Here is an 18112-nt window from a genome sequence, read left to right as displayed (position 1 = left end):
CTAAGGGTGTCTTTGATCTCCTAAAAAATAAGTGACCGAAACAGGATAACTTCTGTTGTACTGTGTTTGATTTTATAACTATTCTTGCTACTGGATAAACCGAGGGTAAGGGACTGGACAAAAACTGAAATTCTTGTCTCTCACCTCACAGAACCACGAGACAACTTTTTGTCCTCGGCACAATTTGTCTAACATATCAAAATAACCTTTTGTCCACCAACATCGTACAACACAAAGCTTGTTCAATAGTTTAAACGTTTTTCTTGTGTTGTTTCTATCTTATACGGTCGTGTGTACTGTTCTCTTTCGGTATTATATTTTGCATATCAAATGCACCTTAATTAATATTATTAACCCTGATTCTAACTCTAATTGGATCTTAGAAAATGAAGTCGGATTTGGCCCAATATGACCCGACCCGCTAACCCATGCCCATATCATTAAATCAGTTTAAATTATAATAATTAATGAGTATTCCATAGCAGAATCAAGCTTGCGCCTTTACTTGGAAAATCGGAAGAAGTAATAATGCATGAAAAGGCTTATCAAAAAAATAAATAAATAATGCATGAAAAGTGCTTAAAGAGGAAAAACCCTTGGTTACGAGAAAGTCTCTATAACCTAGGGGAACTCAATCCAGATGAATTTTTCAGTAAGATTTTCCTTTTTATTTTGATTTTGAATTCTCAAGTAGCCACTAATCTATCTATGTTTGAAATTATTCACCAATCTATATATGAAATCCTTCCCAGCGCCGGAAGACCTGCATTACATAACAAATTTATCTCGAAAGCTACCAAAATTCGAAGCCAAAGAAGATGATAATGCCTTTCTGGATATTCATACAAAGAAAGCTGTTCTCAAAGTTTCTTCCTCAGTTGTTGCTCTTTTATCTTATACGACTGGTATTATTCAACTCTCCAACTCCTCTTAACTGCAAAATATACTTCAAAATTTTGTTTATAGTCTATGAAGCATCGACATAGGACATTACACATCGACACTGTTAATAATTTGGAAAAATAATACCATTCAGTGTAATCATAAGTGTCGGTGTCTGTCTATTTGACACCAGAACATACCTAATCTAACAAGTGTTATAGATAATAGCATTAGTGTTATAGATCATACTCATAGGAGAGAAAGACTTTGTTTGGTACAAAATAGCGGATAGCTGATAAGCTAGCTTATAGCGGATGACCTTATAGCAGATAGCTTATAAGCTAGCTTTTAGCTTATCAATAAGCTAGCTGATTGAATTTGTAATGTTTGGTAAAATTAGCGGTTGAACTAGCTTATAAGTATGAAATGACAAAAAGATATGTTTTAATATTTAATTTTTTTCAATTAAGATGATAGAGGTAATATTGGAAGAAAAAATGATAAGCTATAACCTATAAGCTCATAAGCTACTTGAAATAGCGTTTGAAAAATAAGCTATAAGCTCTTTTTAAAAAATTGTTACCAAACAGAGCTTTTAGCTTATAAGCTAGCTTATTGTGCATCCCAAACAGAGCCAAAGAGCATATGAATACTCACTAGGTAAAAGCTCATAAGAAATCATATTGATTGATAAAAGATGAATGAAATGTGCACAAACTAGTAGAGTCTAATTGCACCAACTATTTGAGTAACAAACTGTAACTAATTTCTAACTAATTAATTAACTAACACATACAAACTCTAACTATCTTAAATGACTTGTCGTAATTTTATTCATATTTACTACTTATGGTTATGGTATCAGAGTTTGATTGTCTCTTACTATTACTGCTTTATTTGAATACAGGGGAGCAAGAGTTGTTTCAAAGTTCTGGCGTGATCATTGAAAATGATGGCAATAATGGTCATATTGTTTTGACATCCGCCAATCTCATTCGTCATCCTACCGAAGAAGACGTGGTGGAAGATAAGTTGGCTGACAGTCTTAAGGTTGGTTTTTATATTTGTGGTTCTTCAACATAATTGGGATCACTAGTCATCATGTCTTCTTACTTTTGTGAATATTGCATTCTTATTGGATTTTGCTTAGGTATCCATGGTTTATGTTATGTCTTCAGATTTATCAAATTTGTTACAATATTCCTTAAACCTAATCAACAGACGAGTGAGTCTCGAGGTTGTTAGATGCTATTTATATTTTATATTGCAGATTAAAACGATTTCAATGTGTCTGTGTAATTTGTTTATTGGGATTTTTTATTTTCATGCCTTTGACATGCAATTACTGATAATTGTATCCTAAAAAATAAATCATCATAACTTGATGATCAGGCATCTTTATTGTAGGTTATGATATACCTGTATGATGGTCGATCATACGAGGGAGAAGTACGTGCCTACGATTTCCACTATAATATTGCTTGGATACGGTTTCAGTCTGATTCATCCCTCGCTACTGCAACATTAAGACAAGTGGATGATTACATCAACGTTAATCCGGCTGAGGAGAAGTCATTTCATCTTCGTCCACCTTCTAGCCACTTTAACCTTGTTCCTGGTCATGCAATAGTTGCTGTGGGGCGTTATTTTGCCAAACCGTTTGATCTTATGGCTGCTCCCGGTGAATTCATGTTAGTTAGATAGCTAGAGTTCTCATTGATAACATTAAATATTATGTTGCTTAAAATATCGTATCTTTGGGGTAATTATTAGTTTATTTTGGCAAAGTTCCCTTGTTTGTAACTCTTGTCTGTTCCTTTCCAGTCTTGGTCGCTGCGATTTTGACTGTCAGGAGGTTTTCATGGGGACTTGCAAGACCACAAGAGTATTTTCTCTCCCATTCTATTTGCATTTTTATTGTTTTTGCGACTCTTTTTGACATTGATAGCTCATCCCCTATAGCTTCTCTCCCATTCTTATTAACATTTGTTTTTGTGGTAGTGTGGTGAGGGTGGTGCGCTCATAAATATGTCGGGAGAAGTGATTGGTATTACATTTTATTATGATTTTGGATTCCCTACCCCATTTTTGCCTATAAATATAGCTCACAAATGCTGGGAGCATTACAAAAGATACGGGTATGTTACCATTGTGTTTATCAATCTAATTTTATTGTTTGTATTTATTAATAGTGCATTATTTAGTTGCTCACTTAGGTCTATATGCACTTGGTAACAAAACAATATTTTTCAGTTATTGTGTATTTGGGTACTTGTATGTGTCGATGTTGCAGTTGAGAGATTTTTAGTAAGAATTTCATAATTGTAATAAATTATTACTGTTGCCTTTTGATGAAGATTACCTACTACAAGCTATTAATTTGGTATTTCATTACTTTATTGGCATTACGATACTATAATTGATGAGGTATTTATTAGTCTGTATTTAATGTTTCAGTTATTTCATCTGTGCAATTTTATTACCCTCCAACATTAATCTTTCTGTATAAGCTTTGAATCATGAATTTTTTGTTATAAGAATGTAGCATATAGATGCCTATTTTGACAATATTATTTTCCAAATTCTGAAACAAACCAACTCAATTGGTTTTTTCGTTAAAAAAAAACCCTGTTTATGAAGAATTTGCAATGCTACATGCTGTATAAATTTTAAACATATTCATCAAATTTCAGTTTTTGTTGTTAAGACTTGCACTTGATTTTGGTGTACCCTACAGTCCCATCAGTCATTTTCTCCCTCATCTTTGCTTTTTGTCACCCCTTGCTCTGTTTTAGTTAGGTTTGACCTTCTTGGAGAAGTTCACTATTCGTATCAGTCTTATTGGGAAGAATTAAACTTACACGTCCAGTGTTGACCAACTTTTGATATGTGGTCATGCAATCTCGATTCTCTAAAATGTTGATATTTTCACGGTTATTAAGTTTCCAACTTCATAATGTTCACAAGTATTTGAATTCTTCCCATCTTTAGCCATTTGGGCATTCTACTGGCATTTTGAAAAAACAACTTATTTTCATCTTATAATAAATACCTTTAGGTATAACCAATCATTCATGACCTAATGAATATTTCTTCAGAACAGGGGGATCTGGCGACCTTCTCTTGGATTTAAGGCTACAAACCTTTACACAGCTGATATATATGTCATAGAGAAGGTTATTCAAAAGATTCCGAGTATTTGCAATGGAGTTCTTGTTGAAAAGGTATACTACTGTATAGGAATATCGCGTAATTTCAGATTTCTGCACATACTACCTACCTACCTACATCTCATGTTTCTTGCTTTTAATGCATTTATGTGTTATCCAAGATTTGAAATCCTACTACTGTGGTGTTTGATTTGAAGAGTTGGACTTTGATTAAGGCCCTGTTCAAGGTGGTTTGTTGTTTCGCAATTTTCAAAAACCAAACCTGTTTTAGTTGAGTTTTGAAAATTTTCAAAATCAGAAAACCACTTTTAAACATAAACATTTTTTTTCACAATTTTTCAAACATGTTTTGGTGGTTGAGTTTTAGCTGAAAACTATTTTGAAATTGAGTGAAAAACCAATTTAACTCTGTTTTACTCTAACAAAGCCCCTTAGTCGTTAATATGCACTGAGAATATTACTGATTGGTTTGTTTATAAAGGTTGACAATCAATGGAGCAATCTAGAAACGAATTGTGTATGTGGTTAAATTATGTCTACTTTGAATATTGGTGCTTATTGTTAATAATACATATGCTTCTTTGTTATATGTTCTCTTATATGCCTTTTGGTTCCGTGTTTGCATCATTTCATTTTAGTTCTTATTTCCTTTTGCTTGGGGGAAAATGGTTTATGTTGGCTTTGTATTTTGTGATTGAAGAGAATTTTTTTTTTTTTTGTATCATCCGTCTTATAGCTGCTTAAAGCATATTTGTTTTTATTGGGATCTGTAGGATACCCAGGACAGTTTTTTTAATTAATATTTTTCACATCTTGATATGATCCATGTGTGTGTAGGTAATTCAAGGTTCTTCTGCTCACTCTGCTGGACTGCATTTGAAAGATGTCATAGTTCAGTGTGGTGGAAAAACTGTTGGCAGTTTCTTGGAGGTATATTATATTTATGTTTATATGTTTACCAATGTCATTCTCAAGAGATTAATTCTCTTTGTAACGCATTCAGTTCAAATTTATTGGACTAGATTAGGATCAATGTTTTATGCTAGCACTTCTTTTGAGTTGTGATGTGATCATTAAGAGAAAGCTTGACCTCAGTAGCTCGATTCCTCGTATCTCATATACACGAGTTATGTGCAAAATGTCAGTCAACCTAGGGATTCCTCATATCCCCAAAATGCCACCCTAGGGATTGAACTCACTCATAAAAAACGAAGTCGTGAAGAGAATTCCCCCTCTTTGGTCCTTTTCCGTCTGTATTGTTTTTTGGTTGAAACCCAATTGTTATATTATTCCTCTATCTAAAATCAACAGTTGATTGATTGGTTGTTAGTGTTGTTTCTTTTTTGGTATTTGTCCATTTGCGCTTGAATATAAATGTATGATTTTGTTAACTACTACTACTTTCCTCCCTTGTTTGTTTCAGTTTTTGGAGATGGTGTGGGATAAGAAGGTTGGAGATGTATTGCAATTATCTGTGTTCCGACCATATCAAAATGATCCCATAGATGTCTATATGGTGGTTGATGAAGTTGCTGTCGAAAAATTTAATCGGTAAATCTTGTGTCAATACAATATTGTATCTTTGATTAGCTTCAAATTCAAATAGTATATGATTTTCTTTGTTTTGTTTTAATAGTTGGCCACATAACCATCGATGCTGATGAGGTTTGGGCAGCAGCAGTTTCACATGCTGAATTCAACACAAATTTACATTTCTATCCTTACCCTTTTATTTATTTATGTACTAAAAATACATTCATATATTATTAGATGCATTTGGACTTTCCTTTTATGGAATGATAATCAAAGTTAGTCTTACCACTGCCAACTTCTTGACACTTTTTGCCATGTACAAAAACTTGGTTCTCTTATAGTATATTAGTATCTATCAACTTTTGATGAAATTATAATTTTATAATGCTTAACGTTATACACGTAATTTTAGAATGTTTCCTATTCACATAATTATGAAAGTTCTAAGAATAAATTAGTAGTCATATGCTTTTATTGGTTTTCCTTCTTGACCTATATATATGGTTTATGATCTTGATAGTAACAAGATTTTATCACCAAACATTTTTACAAATCGAAGTTTGACAGTATGTTGTGGAAACAAAGCATCAAACGTTGATTTCCCACTTGTATCTCCTGTATGTTGTAGTGATTTTTATTTTAAAGAAAATCCTGTATGTTGTGGTGATGATCCTATTAGTGTCCTTTACTTTTATGGAACACTATTTGGTAACACAAACAAAGGTAGCTTATAATTTATTAGATAAGTTGCACATAGGAGGCAAGTTATCCGCACCCCGACCCAAGAACCCCGACGACACCTAATGCGTGTAACGCGCGACCCATGCGAATGCACGGGTATGTTATTAGGGTCTGTTTGGTTCAAAGTAGATGGAGGAGAGGGGAGGGGAAGGGAGGAATTTTAATGAGGGAGGGAAAGGAAGGGGAGGGGTTTTAATTATTTATGTGTTTGGTTCAAAATAAAGGAGGGGAAGGGAGGGAAGAGATTTGGACCACATATTTGTTTGGTTCAGAGGGAGAGGGGAGGGATTTTAAAATTAGTTTACTTTTTTATCCTTTGTAATCTTAACATAGATTCATAATTTTAAAACTATATTTCATATAGTAAAAAAAAAACTATACTTCATAAATAACTTTGTTAAGAAAAATAAAAAATAAACTTAGAAAATTACGTAAAAAAAAAATAACAAACAACATGCTTGTAATACATAACAAGAACATATTTGAAAAGAAAAGATGTTTATGTAACACATAAAAAAAACTTACGTAAAAAAGAAATGGATATAAGAAATTAGCACAAAAGTTTTTATGTAAGGTAAAAAAATAAATACTGAGTAAATTTTTTGACGCAGGAACAAAAATACCGAGTATATGTAACAAAAAGATTTGAAAAAAAAAGTTAGAAGTTAGAACATACAAAATAGGATAGTTTTGGCATTTTAAAATAATTATGAGGACAATTATGTTAATATAATTAAAATCATAATAACAAATCTTCTCTCCCCTCCCCTCCAAATCCCCTCAATTTGTGGGGAAGCAAAAATTGGGTTTTGGAGGGATTTTGCTCACCTCATCTCACCTCCCCTCCCCTCCTAAAAATTGAACCAAACACAATTAATTTCAATATTCACTGTTATTTCAGGTAGCGTTTGAACTTATAGCTCATATGTTCTTTTTTTTTCAATTTTATTTTTGTTCTTAATATCTAGACGCTCTTAATTTATAAAAAATAAATAAATAAATTGTTATTATAATTTTATTATTTCTTTGATTTTTTAAAAAATATAATAATAATTCATTAACATGTATTTTTATGCCATTTTATATTTGCAGCCATTAAATTTGCCAAACACGTTACTTTCATATAAAGAATATGTTGGAACAAAGAACACATTATGTGTGAATTGAAAATAAAATATTTGAGTCCCACATCGGGTACTAGAACATATTAGTATGTATTAAATACTAATGTGTATTTTGAGTATAAAATTAATAATAGAAATAGTAGTAGAAAAGGTCAAGCATGTGTTCCTATTAAGAAGCATTTGATATTTTCTTTTAATATATAACTGTTAACTATTAAGTGGGTTGAGAAAATATTAACCCTAATTAATAATAACACCATATTAAAGTGGCGGCTCACAAAAGAAAAAAGGGAAGTAACAACCGTTCCTTGTTACACAGAGTTCGCCACATGAACACAAGATTAGTCACATTGAAAAAGGGTATTCAACTAGTTTTAGCAAATTTTGGTTGTGCACTCACAATATATCAATCACTAGTGGAAAGCTTAACATGGAAAATGGGTAGATTGTAGAGAAAACCTCAAAAACCAAAGTTGCCTAATCAATTTCGATCATGCTCAGCCAGTGAGGTTGGTATACTCATTTTCATCTTTTATACGGTTTGGATAATGGCATTAGTTAAGAAACCGAATGTTGTACTCATGCTTTATATCATTCGGTTCATATATAGACTAATTGAATATATGTCATTATTTCATAGAGTTTTTGCTAATTGATTTATGATTACCTTTTATCATTTGTTTTTATCGAGTGACTATCAGATAGTTTGTGTGGTTCATAAACCGTGAATTATATGACTATATGGATTGTGAAGAAATAGACTATAAGCTTTTATTTCCTATCAACAACTAAGTAGACTAGATTTTGTCTAATTCTTTATTGTGTTAACCAGTGAGGTAGTTGATAATTTACACAAGTAAGAATCAGACCTTTTCATATTAGTACTTGTATTAGTATTAATTTGTCTTAAGAGTGGTCAAAGTATCACAATTCCTTCAAGTTAAGAATGGTCATACTACCATAATCCCTTTGATTTAAGAATGGTCCAAGTACCATAAGAGAGTGGTCTCAGTACCATATTAGAATGGTCATAGTACCATATTAGAATGGACTTAAAACTATAGCGCAATGGTTTTGAGTACCATATTTGAGGGTGTAATTCTTGCCCGATATCTACAGTGCAGTATTTATCGGTATCAGTAGAACTGAGCTGTTTTATCCTGGGGACTTCGTGGTTGATCGCCTGCCTTGCACAATTTTGGGCAGTGCCACGAAACGTCTTAAAGAAAGCGTATCGACCCGCGACTCAATCCAGTAATATCTTCGGTGGCTGAAAATTATTTTTAACGATTTTGAACCACGGAAACAACAATTTTAAGACTTTTCTTTTCTGCATGTCTACCGAAGAAATTACTGGCTCAGATTATATTGCGGACTGGAACAAACCGTTTCGGTTTGATGTAAATCACTTAAAATATTGGCAACAAAAAATTATGGTTTTATAATAACAAAAGAGTTGCTACTTTTGAAGAAAGTAATTCCAATTTTACTTTAAAATTGAACAAGCTATAAGGAGAAAAATGGCTAAACGATTTTTATCCATTTAATACTTTGAACTCAATTATTTCATTACAAATTTTTTATTTTTTTTTAACCAAAATTTATGATTTTTTTTTTGTCTATAAATAGAGACTTGGTTCATTTGATTTGGACACAAAAAAAAATTCGATTTTTTCACTATATTAATCTTATTATTATCTTTCTATTAGTGTTAATCTTCAGCTTAGAGAGAGCGTTGCAGCTTGACCTTAGAGAGAGGGAGAGACGTGTGGACGCGGAATAGGGTTTTATTACAATGAGAGTTCATTTTTTGTTTTTTTATGATGACTAGCGGGCCAGACAGGCGCGTTCCGCGCCTGCCTGTGTCTAACTTATGTAAAAAAAAAATACATGTCTTATGTTATGGTGAATTTGTTAATAAAAGATTTTTATTGCTAAAAGAAATAAGGATATTGTTGGTATTATGAAAGTCGACATCAAAAATATTTGTATCCTGTTTATATATTATAGATGTAGTATTAAGTTGGTAACCCTTCATGTATAGACAACCCATTTGTCACTTATTCACATTTTATGATTTTAATTTTTTTTAAAAAAATAATCAATTAGTTAATGGAAGTTGTGAAACTAATTCAAGGATAAAATAGGTATAATGAAAAATTCATCCCAAACTCATGTATCCTTTTTATAGATTTTGAAACGGAGAATTTTTTTATCATATTATCATGAAAAATGCTTTAGTGTACGACACAAATTGTCGTCTAAACCGCACGACATATTATTCCAAGCGGTGGTTATACATTTCTTTAAGTTTCTTTTATATTTTTTTTCTATTTTGTTTTTTTGGCCAAGATGGTCATCCCAGGACCAATTTAATATCTAGCACTATATATGATTTTCAGAGAGTATTGTGTCCAAAACCAAAATGATTTATAGAGTATTATATTTTTGATAAATTTTTATTAGGACTGGAAATGAGTCGAGTCAAACTCTTTTGAGCTCGACTCGATTCAATAAAAATTAGTTCAACTCAAAATTTGGTGTTTGAGTTCGACACAATTTTTTTTTCAACTTAAATTCGGGTTGTTTAACATTTACCAACAATTTAGTACTTATCGCAAGAGAAATAATTTTTTAGGTTCATAGAATATTTAATTAATATAATCTATGAACTAGAAATGGAGATTAGTCACCGTTAACGGCGATAAAAATTTCATACCTATATCATGGTCACACATCAAATATTCTATAATTCTAAAAATATATTTACTTTTTTATAAGAAAAATTGGTGGAATAATACTTAAATTTCTCACGATGAGACCAAACTTAATGGTTTAATAGTAAAATGTTTTTGTAATTAACTAAGTACAAAAATATAATTTAACATTTGACTTATTTAATTTCCTTTTATTTTAAGAATTTAATTGATATGCGCCGACGGTGTAAAATAATTTTACACTGTCAACCAATATCAACCATGTTTTCCGCCACTTCACCCCACTTCACCCCACTTTCTTGATATATGACATGACAAAATAGTGGTTGTTTATTAGATGATGGTGTAAAATTATTTTACACTGTCGGTGCATATCAATTAAACTCTTATTTTAATTAATCAAAAAGTGTCATTGGATGGACTTAATTAAGTAACAAAGGCTTCAGGCAAGTTAAGTAACGGTCGTGCAACATAGATGAACAAATCTGTCGTGCTGTATAGCACTGCTGTATTATCATTGACTAATCATCCATATCTACTATAAACCAAAAAGTACATTTTTCTCTTTTAAAATAGAGGTTAAATATATGAATAGCTAGTTGGTTAAGTAGTGATTGACGCTGAACTTGGTAGGGAGAATCGCGGTTCGATCCTCGCAACTGCGGTTGGGAGGGGCTGGAACCACATGATGCCAGAATTGACCTCTAAACCAGATTCAATTGGTGGTGAAAGCCAAAAAAAAATCAAATTTTTTTTGTCATACAATTAAATTTTAAATTACTTTTGGTAGTAGTTAGAAATTTTAAGTGAATAAGTGGAGTGATTAGGTTCGAACCCCACCCTTCTCCATATATAGTGTGATATCTCTACCAACTGAACTGAGTTGTGATCAGTGGCGGAGCCGGGAAAAAATGTTCGACGGGGTCACTATATTACGTGTATATTAAAACGAGAATCATTGTTCCTAATTAAAATTAGTTGTCATTTCAGAGTTATAAGGATGAATTGGTGGTTAAGGTGGATGAGAGGGAGTGAAGTGATAAGGCGATCGGTGAAAATATGAAATTGCAAATTTTTTATTGATAAAAAATGTGTTTTAGTCGCAACTTTGAATTTATTTTTACAATAGGTCTTTAAATTAATAGGTAAATGAGTATTTTTGAAAGATATATTTTTTTATCATTTAAAAAATTATGCTAGTAAATAATTATTATTTACCAAATCTATCAAGAAATAAAATTTGATTTTTTAAATTCTTTTTATGACTCATAATAGTGAATATTGAAATTTTAATGAAAAAATATAAGTAATTAGTATAAAGGTCTCAAGTTAATCCATTCCATCTATTTCCGATCCAAACATACTAATCCCATTTACCACCGGGCCACTTGTCCAAGGTAGAACTTATCCGCGTCGACAAATATATATAAAGTATAACTGGTAATTTTATTAATATACCTATGGTATATTAGTAATTTCCTTTTATGGGGGTGGGTTAGGGCCTAGCCTAGCCACCCCCTGTCTCCGCTACTGGTTGGGATCATCTTCATTTTTGTATTTTTTCCATCTCCTCCATTACTATATAGTTTTGAAAATATAAAAGCATGACATAAATTAAATGAATCAAAATCTCTTTTACACACTCAAAATATAAAAAACTTTGACAATGAAAGAAATTAAAATTATAAAAAAATGGAGAGGATCCTTACTCAATTGAGTCAAGCTCACATGAACAATTTAAAATACCATTTTATTTGACAGAACTATGTAATATATGTGTGGTTTGATAAACAAAGGAAATACCAAAACAATGCGTATAACCATAATTAGTGTTTTAAAAACCGAACCGGTCATCGAACCGGTGAGAGTACTGGGTTATTGTGTAACGCCCAGGCTGACGAGGGCGGGGAGTGGTTGTCGGCGCATGAGGCATGACAATTAGCGGCTCTTGACAATTGTTGGACGTGCCGCATACCCTGCGTGAATGATTTGTTGTCTGGTCCTATTAAAACTTGTGTTAATTATCCTGATCTTGACTTGAAGAAAACACCAAATTGTCGCATAATGGGGCATATATGGAACCAAAATTATTTTGATGCACACAAGTCATAAAAATTATCATTTGAGAAGAATCTTAACCCTAGGATTCGCATTATACATTGTAATGGTTTCTTGTGTAGAAAGGTTGCTCTGGAGGTCCGATCTTCAACACTCATGGAAAGGTTGTGGGAATGTTAGTCGAAGAGTTTGACGGTTGTCCAACTACTATAAACGTAACAAAGCTAAAAGAGTTTGTGAAAATTAAAACAACCAAGCCTCAAGGTTCTTCTGAAGTTAACCAGAATGTTAAACAATTTACAGGTGGTGGTGAGATTAGTTAATTCATACAAAATTTTCACTCTTATTTGTTATAATGTATGTAAATGTGGCATTATTTACAAAAATGTGAATTATATCATTATATTTTATTATAGGATGCTCCAAGAGGATCCAAAAGGAAGGAAGGACCTATGTAAATGATAAAAGGAGCTTATTTGAGGAAGGGCCTATTTGATGATGTAGTTGACAAAAGGAAGGATATGCTCTCTGTTCCATTTAATATTGTTTTGAAACATGTTAGTTTAAGGAAGGATGCTCTCGGTTCCATTAATCTAAACATCTAATGATGTAGTTGGCATTTAAAGGTATTTGATGTAAAATTTAATGATTCGTGAGCAGTTCTTATTGAGTTGAGTCCCATTAATTTTACTTTGAACTAGGTACAAACCCGTGCGTACGTACGGGATGCGCCTTCGGCACGTTATATTGCGTCGATGCGTTAGGACGTCAGGGTTCTACGACGCGTTGCATGCGCCTTCGGCGCGTTACGAAGTTGGTTTCAACGAAGATATTTTTTGATAAACAGAACAATTAATTGGATTAGAAGGTTGCGTTATCATTAATCGACACAATGTTTGTTTGCGATAATAGTTAAAAAAAAATTAACATAAAATCCATTACAACAATATACCGGAAGATGAAATACTTAGAAAATAACATAATGTGACTACAAATAATTCATTCGATAATGCTGTTGAGTTTTGTAGCATAATACTTAGTCTAAATTATGGAAACCTGACAAACATTCAAGGTTATCTGTTTGAATTCAAAACTTATTCTATCTCCCAATTGAATATTGTTGTCAAAACAGAAATTTTTCCATCCTCTGGCAATCTTAACATTCTCTGAAGGATTGTTCGGATATTTTAAGTGAACTATTGAACTGTTTTGGTTGGTACTTGTAGAACCAGCTTATGAAAATTGTATTGCCTTACATAATTGCTAAATTCATAAGGTAATGTCTACAAAAAGTAACATTATTTATTAGAATAAGAAAGTATAAACAATATGGTAGTAAGTAAATCAATGAAACAAATAAACTTTAGGTTGAATAACAACTTACAAATTGAGTCTTTGTAGCCTTGTTTAGGTCAGCAAGAGTCAATTCAAAAACATATGATTCAATTAGTTGACCGCTAATTGACAATCTAGTGAACGATCGACCGTAGACATTATCAGTACCCTGATGTATGTTATTTTTAATAGGTGATATGTCCTCATCAGTTATAGGTGTTCCTTGACCATCATAATAGTCATAGTTTTTTGCATAGTCTTCCAGAAATTTTGCATATTCTGGTTCCATTTCATCAATTCCAAAGTCACTATATAAAAAAAAATATTTAGATGACTTAGGATACATTCAGAATATTATGAAATTGCAATTGAAAAGATTGACCTAAAATAAAATTGGGAATTGAAATCCTGATTAATGAAATTGATATAAAATATCATTTAAACAAAGTTTTGTGAAATAATATGAGTCAAATCATTGATCTAATAGTTTTTCCAATTTGGGTTTATAATATGATTTATTTGCTGAGTAGTAATATGAAAAATAATTGGGGAATTATTTGTTGTAAAAAAAATTCAAATAATAAGAACGCAAAGAAATATTGATTCATACTTGTTATTTGACGAATCCATTTGTATCCTATATAATGATTTCTAACAATCAGTAATAAAAATAAACAGAATTAATAGTAATAATCAAACATACATGATTGTTGAAGGATTAATGAATGAATGATAAACGTAATCTGATGTTTAAGATTTTTTCATTCTTGTTATTTGAAGAATCCATTTTGACCTTATTTGAAGCTATGGGTGTGTTTGATTCGTAAAACAGTAACGACTAAACATTACAGTATAGGACATAACAAGATAATACTGGACAAGACAAAACTATATCAGAGAAAGATAGGGCGATAATATTTGTATATTCGAAAATAAAATGAGTATTTTCGTCTTTTTTATAATTATACTGTAGACAAAAAGTTATCATGTGGTTCAATGAGGGACAAAAATTCTTGTTTTTGTCCAGTCTCTTGCTACATAATTTGTCCAGTCCCATAACCAGTTTCAAATCAAACAGGGTACAACAAAAATTGCCCAGTTCAGTCCCCTATTTTTTAGCAGATCAAACGCACCCTATAAGTCGTTTATAGCTAAAAAGATAGCTTAGATGTTTCAAATTCTATTTTTATTCATGCACCAATATTTTAATTTAGGATATGTTTCTTTTGTTAAACTGATATTTTAAAATAATTATTGAATCGTAGGATTCTTTGTCTGATTTTGAATTTATGAAATTAAGTGAGAGATTGAAGTCTTACACATGGTTTATAAAAGCGAGCTATAAAGATGATGATAAAGAGGTTGAAGTATACGGTACAATGTTTGCACTAAAAAATGATAAGACAACTTTGTGGAAGTCAATCGAAGAGAGTGACTTAGTACTCATTACTAGTGCGCATTATTTTCCTAAATTCCCGCGTAGCATTGCAGTTCGTAGGTTTGATGATAATAGCTTTTTGGAAGCCGAAGTACTGGACAGGAAGGCCAGATGGGACACAACTTTATTGGTAGTCAAAGGTGCCAACTGTGGCAATTATGCTGAATTTTGCGATGATGGTTCGATATCTGATTGTCAGACATTGCTACAAGTAGGCCATTCAGAAGACATGATATGGTCCATATTTGTTGGACGTGCCGCATACCCGTGCGTGAATGATTTGCTGTCTGGTCCTATTAAAACTTGTGTTAATTATCCTGGTCTTGACTTGAAGAAAACACCAAATTGTCGCATAATGGGGAATATATGGAACCAAAATTATTTTGACGCACACAAGTCATAAAATTATCATTTGAGAAGAATCTTAACCCTAGGATTCCCATTATACAATGTAATGGTTTCTTGTGTAGAAAGGTTGCTCTGGAGGTCCGATCTTCAACACTCATGGGAAGGTTGTGGGAATGTTAGTTGGAGAGTTTGACGGTTGTCTAACTGCTATACACGTAACAAAGCTAAAAGAGTTTGTGAAAATTAACACAACCAAGCCTCAAGGTTCTTCTGAAGTTAACCAGAATGTTAAACAACTTACAGGTGGTGGTGAGGTTAGTTAATTCATACAAAATTTCACTCTTATTTGTTATAATGTATGTAAATGTGGCATTATTTACAAAAATGTGAATTATATCATTATATTTTATTATAGGATGCTCCAAGGGGATCCAAAAGGAAGGAAGGACCTATGTAAATGACAAAAGGAGCTTATTTGAGGAAGGACCTATTTGATGATGTATTTGACAAAAGGAAGGATATGCTCTCTGTTCCATTAATCTAAACATATAATGATGTAGTTGACATTTAAAGGTATTTGATGTAAAATTTAATGATTCGTGAGCAGTTCTTATTGAGTTGAGTCCCATTAATTTTACTTTGAACTAGGTACAAAGCTGTGCGTACGCACGGGACGAGCCTTCGGCACTTTATATTGCGTCGGTGCGTTAGGTCGTAAGGGCTCTACGGCGCATTGCACGCGCCTTCGGCGCGTTACGAAGTTGGTTTCAACGAAGATAATTTTTTATAAACAGAACAATTAATTGGATTAGAAGGTTGCGTTATCATTAATCGATACAATGTTTGTTTGCGATAATAGTTAAAAAAGAAGTTAACATAAAATCCATTACAACAATATACCGGAAGATGAAATACTTAGAAAATAACATAATGTGACTACAAATAATTCATTCGATAATGTTGTTGAGTTTTGTAGCATAATACTTAGTCTAAATTATGGAAACCTGACAAACATTCAAGGTTATCTGTTTGAATTCAAAACTTATTCTATCTCCCAATTGAATATTGTTGTCAAAACAGAAATTTTTCCATCCTCTGGCAATCTTGACATTCTCTGAAGGATTGTTCGGATATTTTAAGTGAACTATTGAACTGTTTTGGTTGGTACTTGTAGAACCAGCTTATGAAAATTGTATTGCCTTACATAATTGTTAAATTCATAAGGTAATGTCTACAAAAAGTAACATTATTTATTAGAATTAGAAAGTATAAACAATATGGTAGTAAGTAAATCAATGAAACAAATAAACTTTAGGTTGAATAACAACTTACAAATTGAGTCTTTGTAGCCTTGTTTAGGTAAGCAAGAGTCAATTCAAAATCATATGATTCAATTAGTTGACCGCTAATTGACAATCTAGTGAACGATCGACCGTAGACATTATCAGTACACTGATGTATGTTATTTTTAATAGGTGATATGTCCTCATCAGTTATAGGTGTTCCTTGACCATCATAATAGTCATAGTTTTTTGCATAGTCTTCCAGAAATTTTGCATATTCTGGTTCAATTTCATCAATTCCAAAGTCACTATATAAAAAAAAAATATTTAGATGACTTAGGATACATTCAGAATATTATGAAATTGCAATTGAAAAGATTGACCTAAAATAAAATTGGGAATTGAAATCCTGATTAATGAAATTGATATAAAATATCATTTAAACAAAGTTTTGTGAAATAATATGAGTCAAATCATTGATCTAATAGTTTTTCCAATTAGGGTTTATAATATGATTTATTTGCTGAGTAGTAATATGAAAAATAATTGGGGAATTATTTGTTGTAAAAAAAAAATTCAAATAATAAGAACGCAAAGAAATATTGATTCATACTTGTTATTTGACGAGACGAATCCATTTGTATCCTATATAATGATTTCTAACAATCAGTAATCAAAATAAACAGAATTAATAGTAATAATCAAACATACATGATTGTTGAAGGATTAATGAATGAATGATAAACGTAATCTGATGTTTAAGATTTTTTCATTCTTGTTATTTGAAGAATCCATTTTGACCTTATTTGAAGCTATGGGTGTGTTTGATTCGTAAAACAGTAACGACTAAACATTACAGTATAGGACATAACAAGATAATACTGGACAAGACAAAACTGTATCAGAGAAAGATAGGGCGATAATATTTGTATATTCGATAATAAAATGAGTTTATTAACCATTTGGTCCGCAGCTGTGATTGAGACCATGTCGTCAACATGTTTTATATCTTTACGGTTGCAATTGTTGCATCAACAAATATTGGAAAATAATTTTCTGTAATAACATGCACCCAATACAACTTTGATTTAAAACCCGTGTAACCAATAGTTGAAGACACTTATGAATCAAATATCAAAACCCAATTCTCTTGTTATATATATATATATATATATATATATATATATATATATATATATATATATATACACACCTTTTCGCGCCTTTCTTTTTTACCAAGAAACCGTAATTCATAAAAACAAAAAAAATCTATTTTACCAAGAAACTCTAATTTGTTATAAACTAATGTAAATATGAGCAATAATATAGATAAAAAAGAGAGAAAAGAGAGAAAAAATAGTGTATGTTATTCATCTCTAGGATTATGGTTACATTATACTGATACATGATATCTATATATAGGTGAACATAATGGGTTAATTACCTGAGTTAGGAGACATCCACTAATAATATTCGTAACAAA

General features: G+C 31.7%; 1 protein-coding gene across 1 annotated transcript; it reads left to right on the top strand.

The window, feature by feature from the left end:
• Window positions 1-480: 480 nt before the first annotated feature.
• LOC123883064 (putative protease Do-like 14) lies at window positions 481-5875 on the top strand. Its single transcript, XM_045931759.1, has 10 exons — window positions 481-652; window positions 753-905; window positions 1790-1932; window positions 2290-2573; window positions 2707-2767; window positions 2884-3020; window positions 3986-4106; window positions 4890-4982; window positions 5476-5603; window positions 5689-5875. Exons 1-10 carry the CDS (start codon window positions 565-567, stop codon window positions 5711-5713), a joined length of 1233 nt encoding a protein of 410 aa, XP_045787715.1. The 5' UTR covers window positions 481-564; the 3' UTR covers window positions 5714-5875.
• The last annotated feature ends 12237 nt before the right edge of the window (window positions 5876-18112 follow it).

Source organism: Trifolium pratense, linkage group LG5 (genome assembly GCF_020283565.1).
Source record: "Trifolium pratense cultivar HEN17-A07 linkage group LG5, ARS_RC_1.1, whole genome shotgun sequence".
NCBI lineage: Eukaryota > Viridiplantae > Streptophyta > Magnoliopsida > Fabales > Fabaceae > Trifolium > Trifolium pratense.
The sequence above is the reverse complement of the archived record's forward strand: the minus strand, read 5'-3'. Positions and strand labels throughout refer to the sequence as shown.

Coding starts and splice junctions, on each gene's coding strand:
- LOC123883064 (XM_045931759.1), top strand. CDS start 565: ATGCATGAAAAGTGCTTAAAGAGGAAAAACCCTTGGTTACGAGAAAGT. Junction 3,021..3,985: donor GAGCATTACAAAAGATACGG/GTATGTTACCAT, acceptor TCTTCAGAACAG/GGGGATCTGGCGACCTTCTC. Junction 5,604..5,688: donor GCTGTCGAAAAATTTAATCG/GTAAATCTTGTG, acceptor TTGTTTTAATAG/TTGGCCACATAACCATCGAT.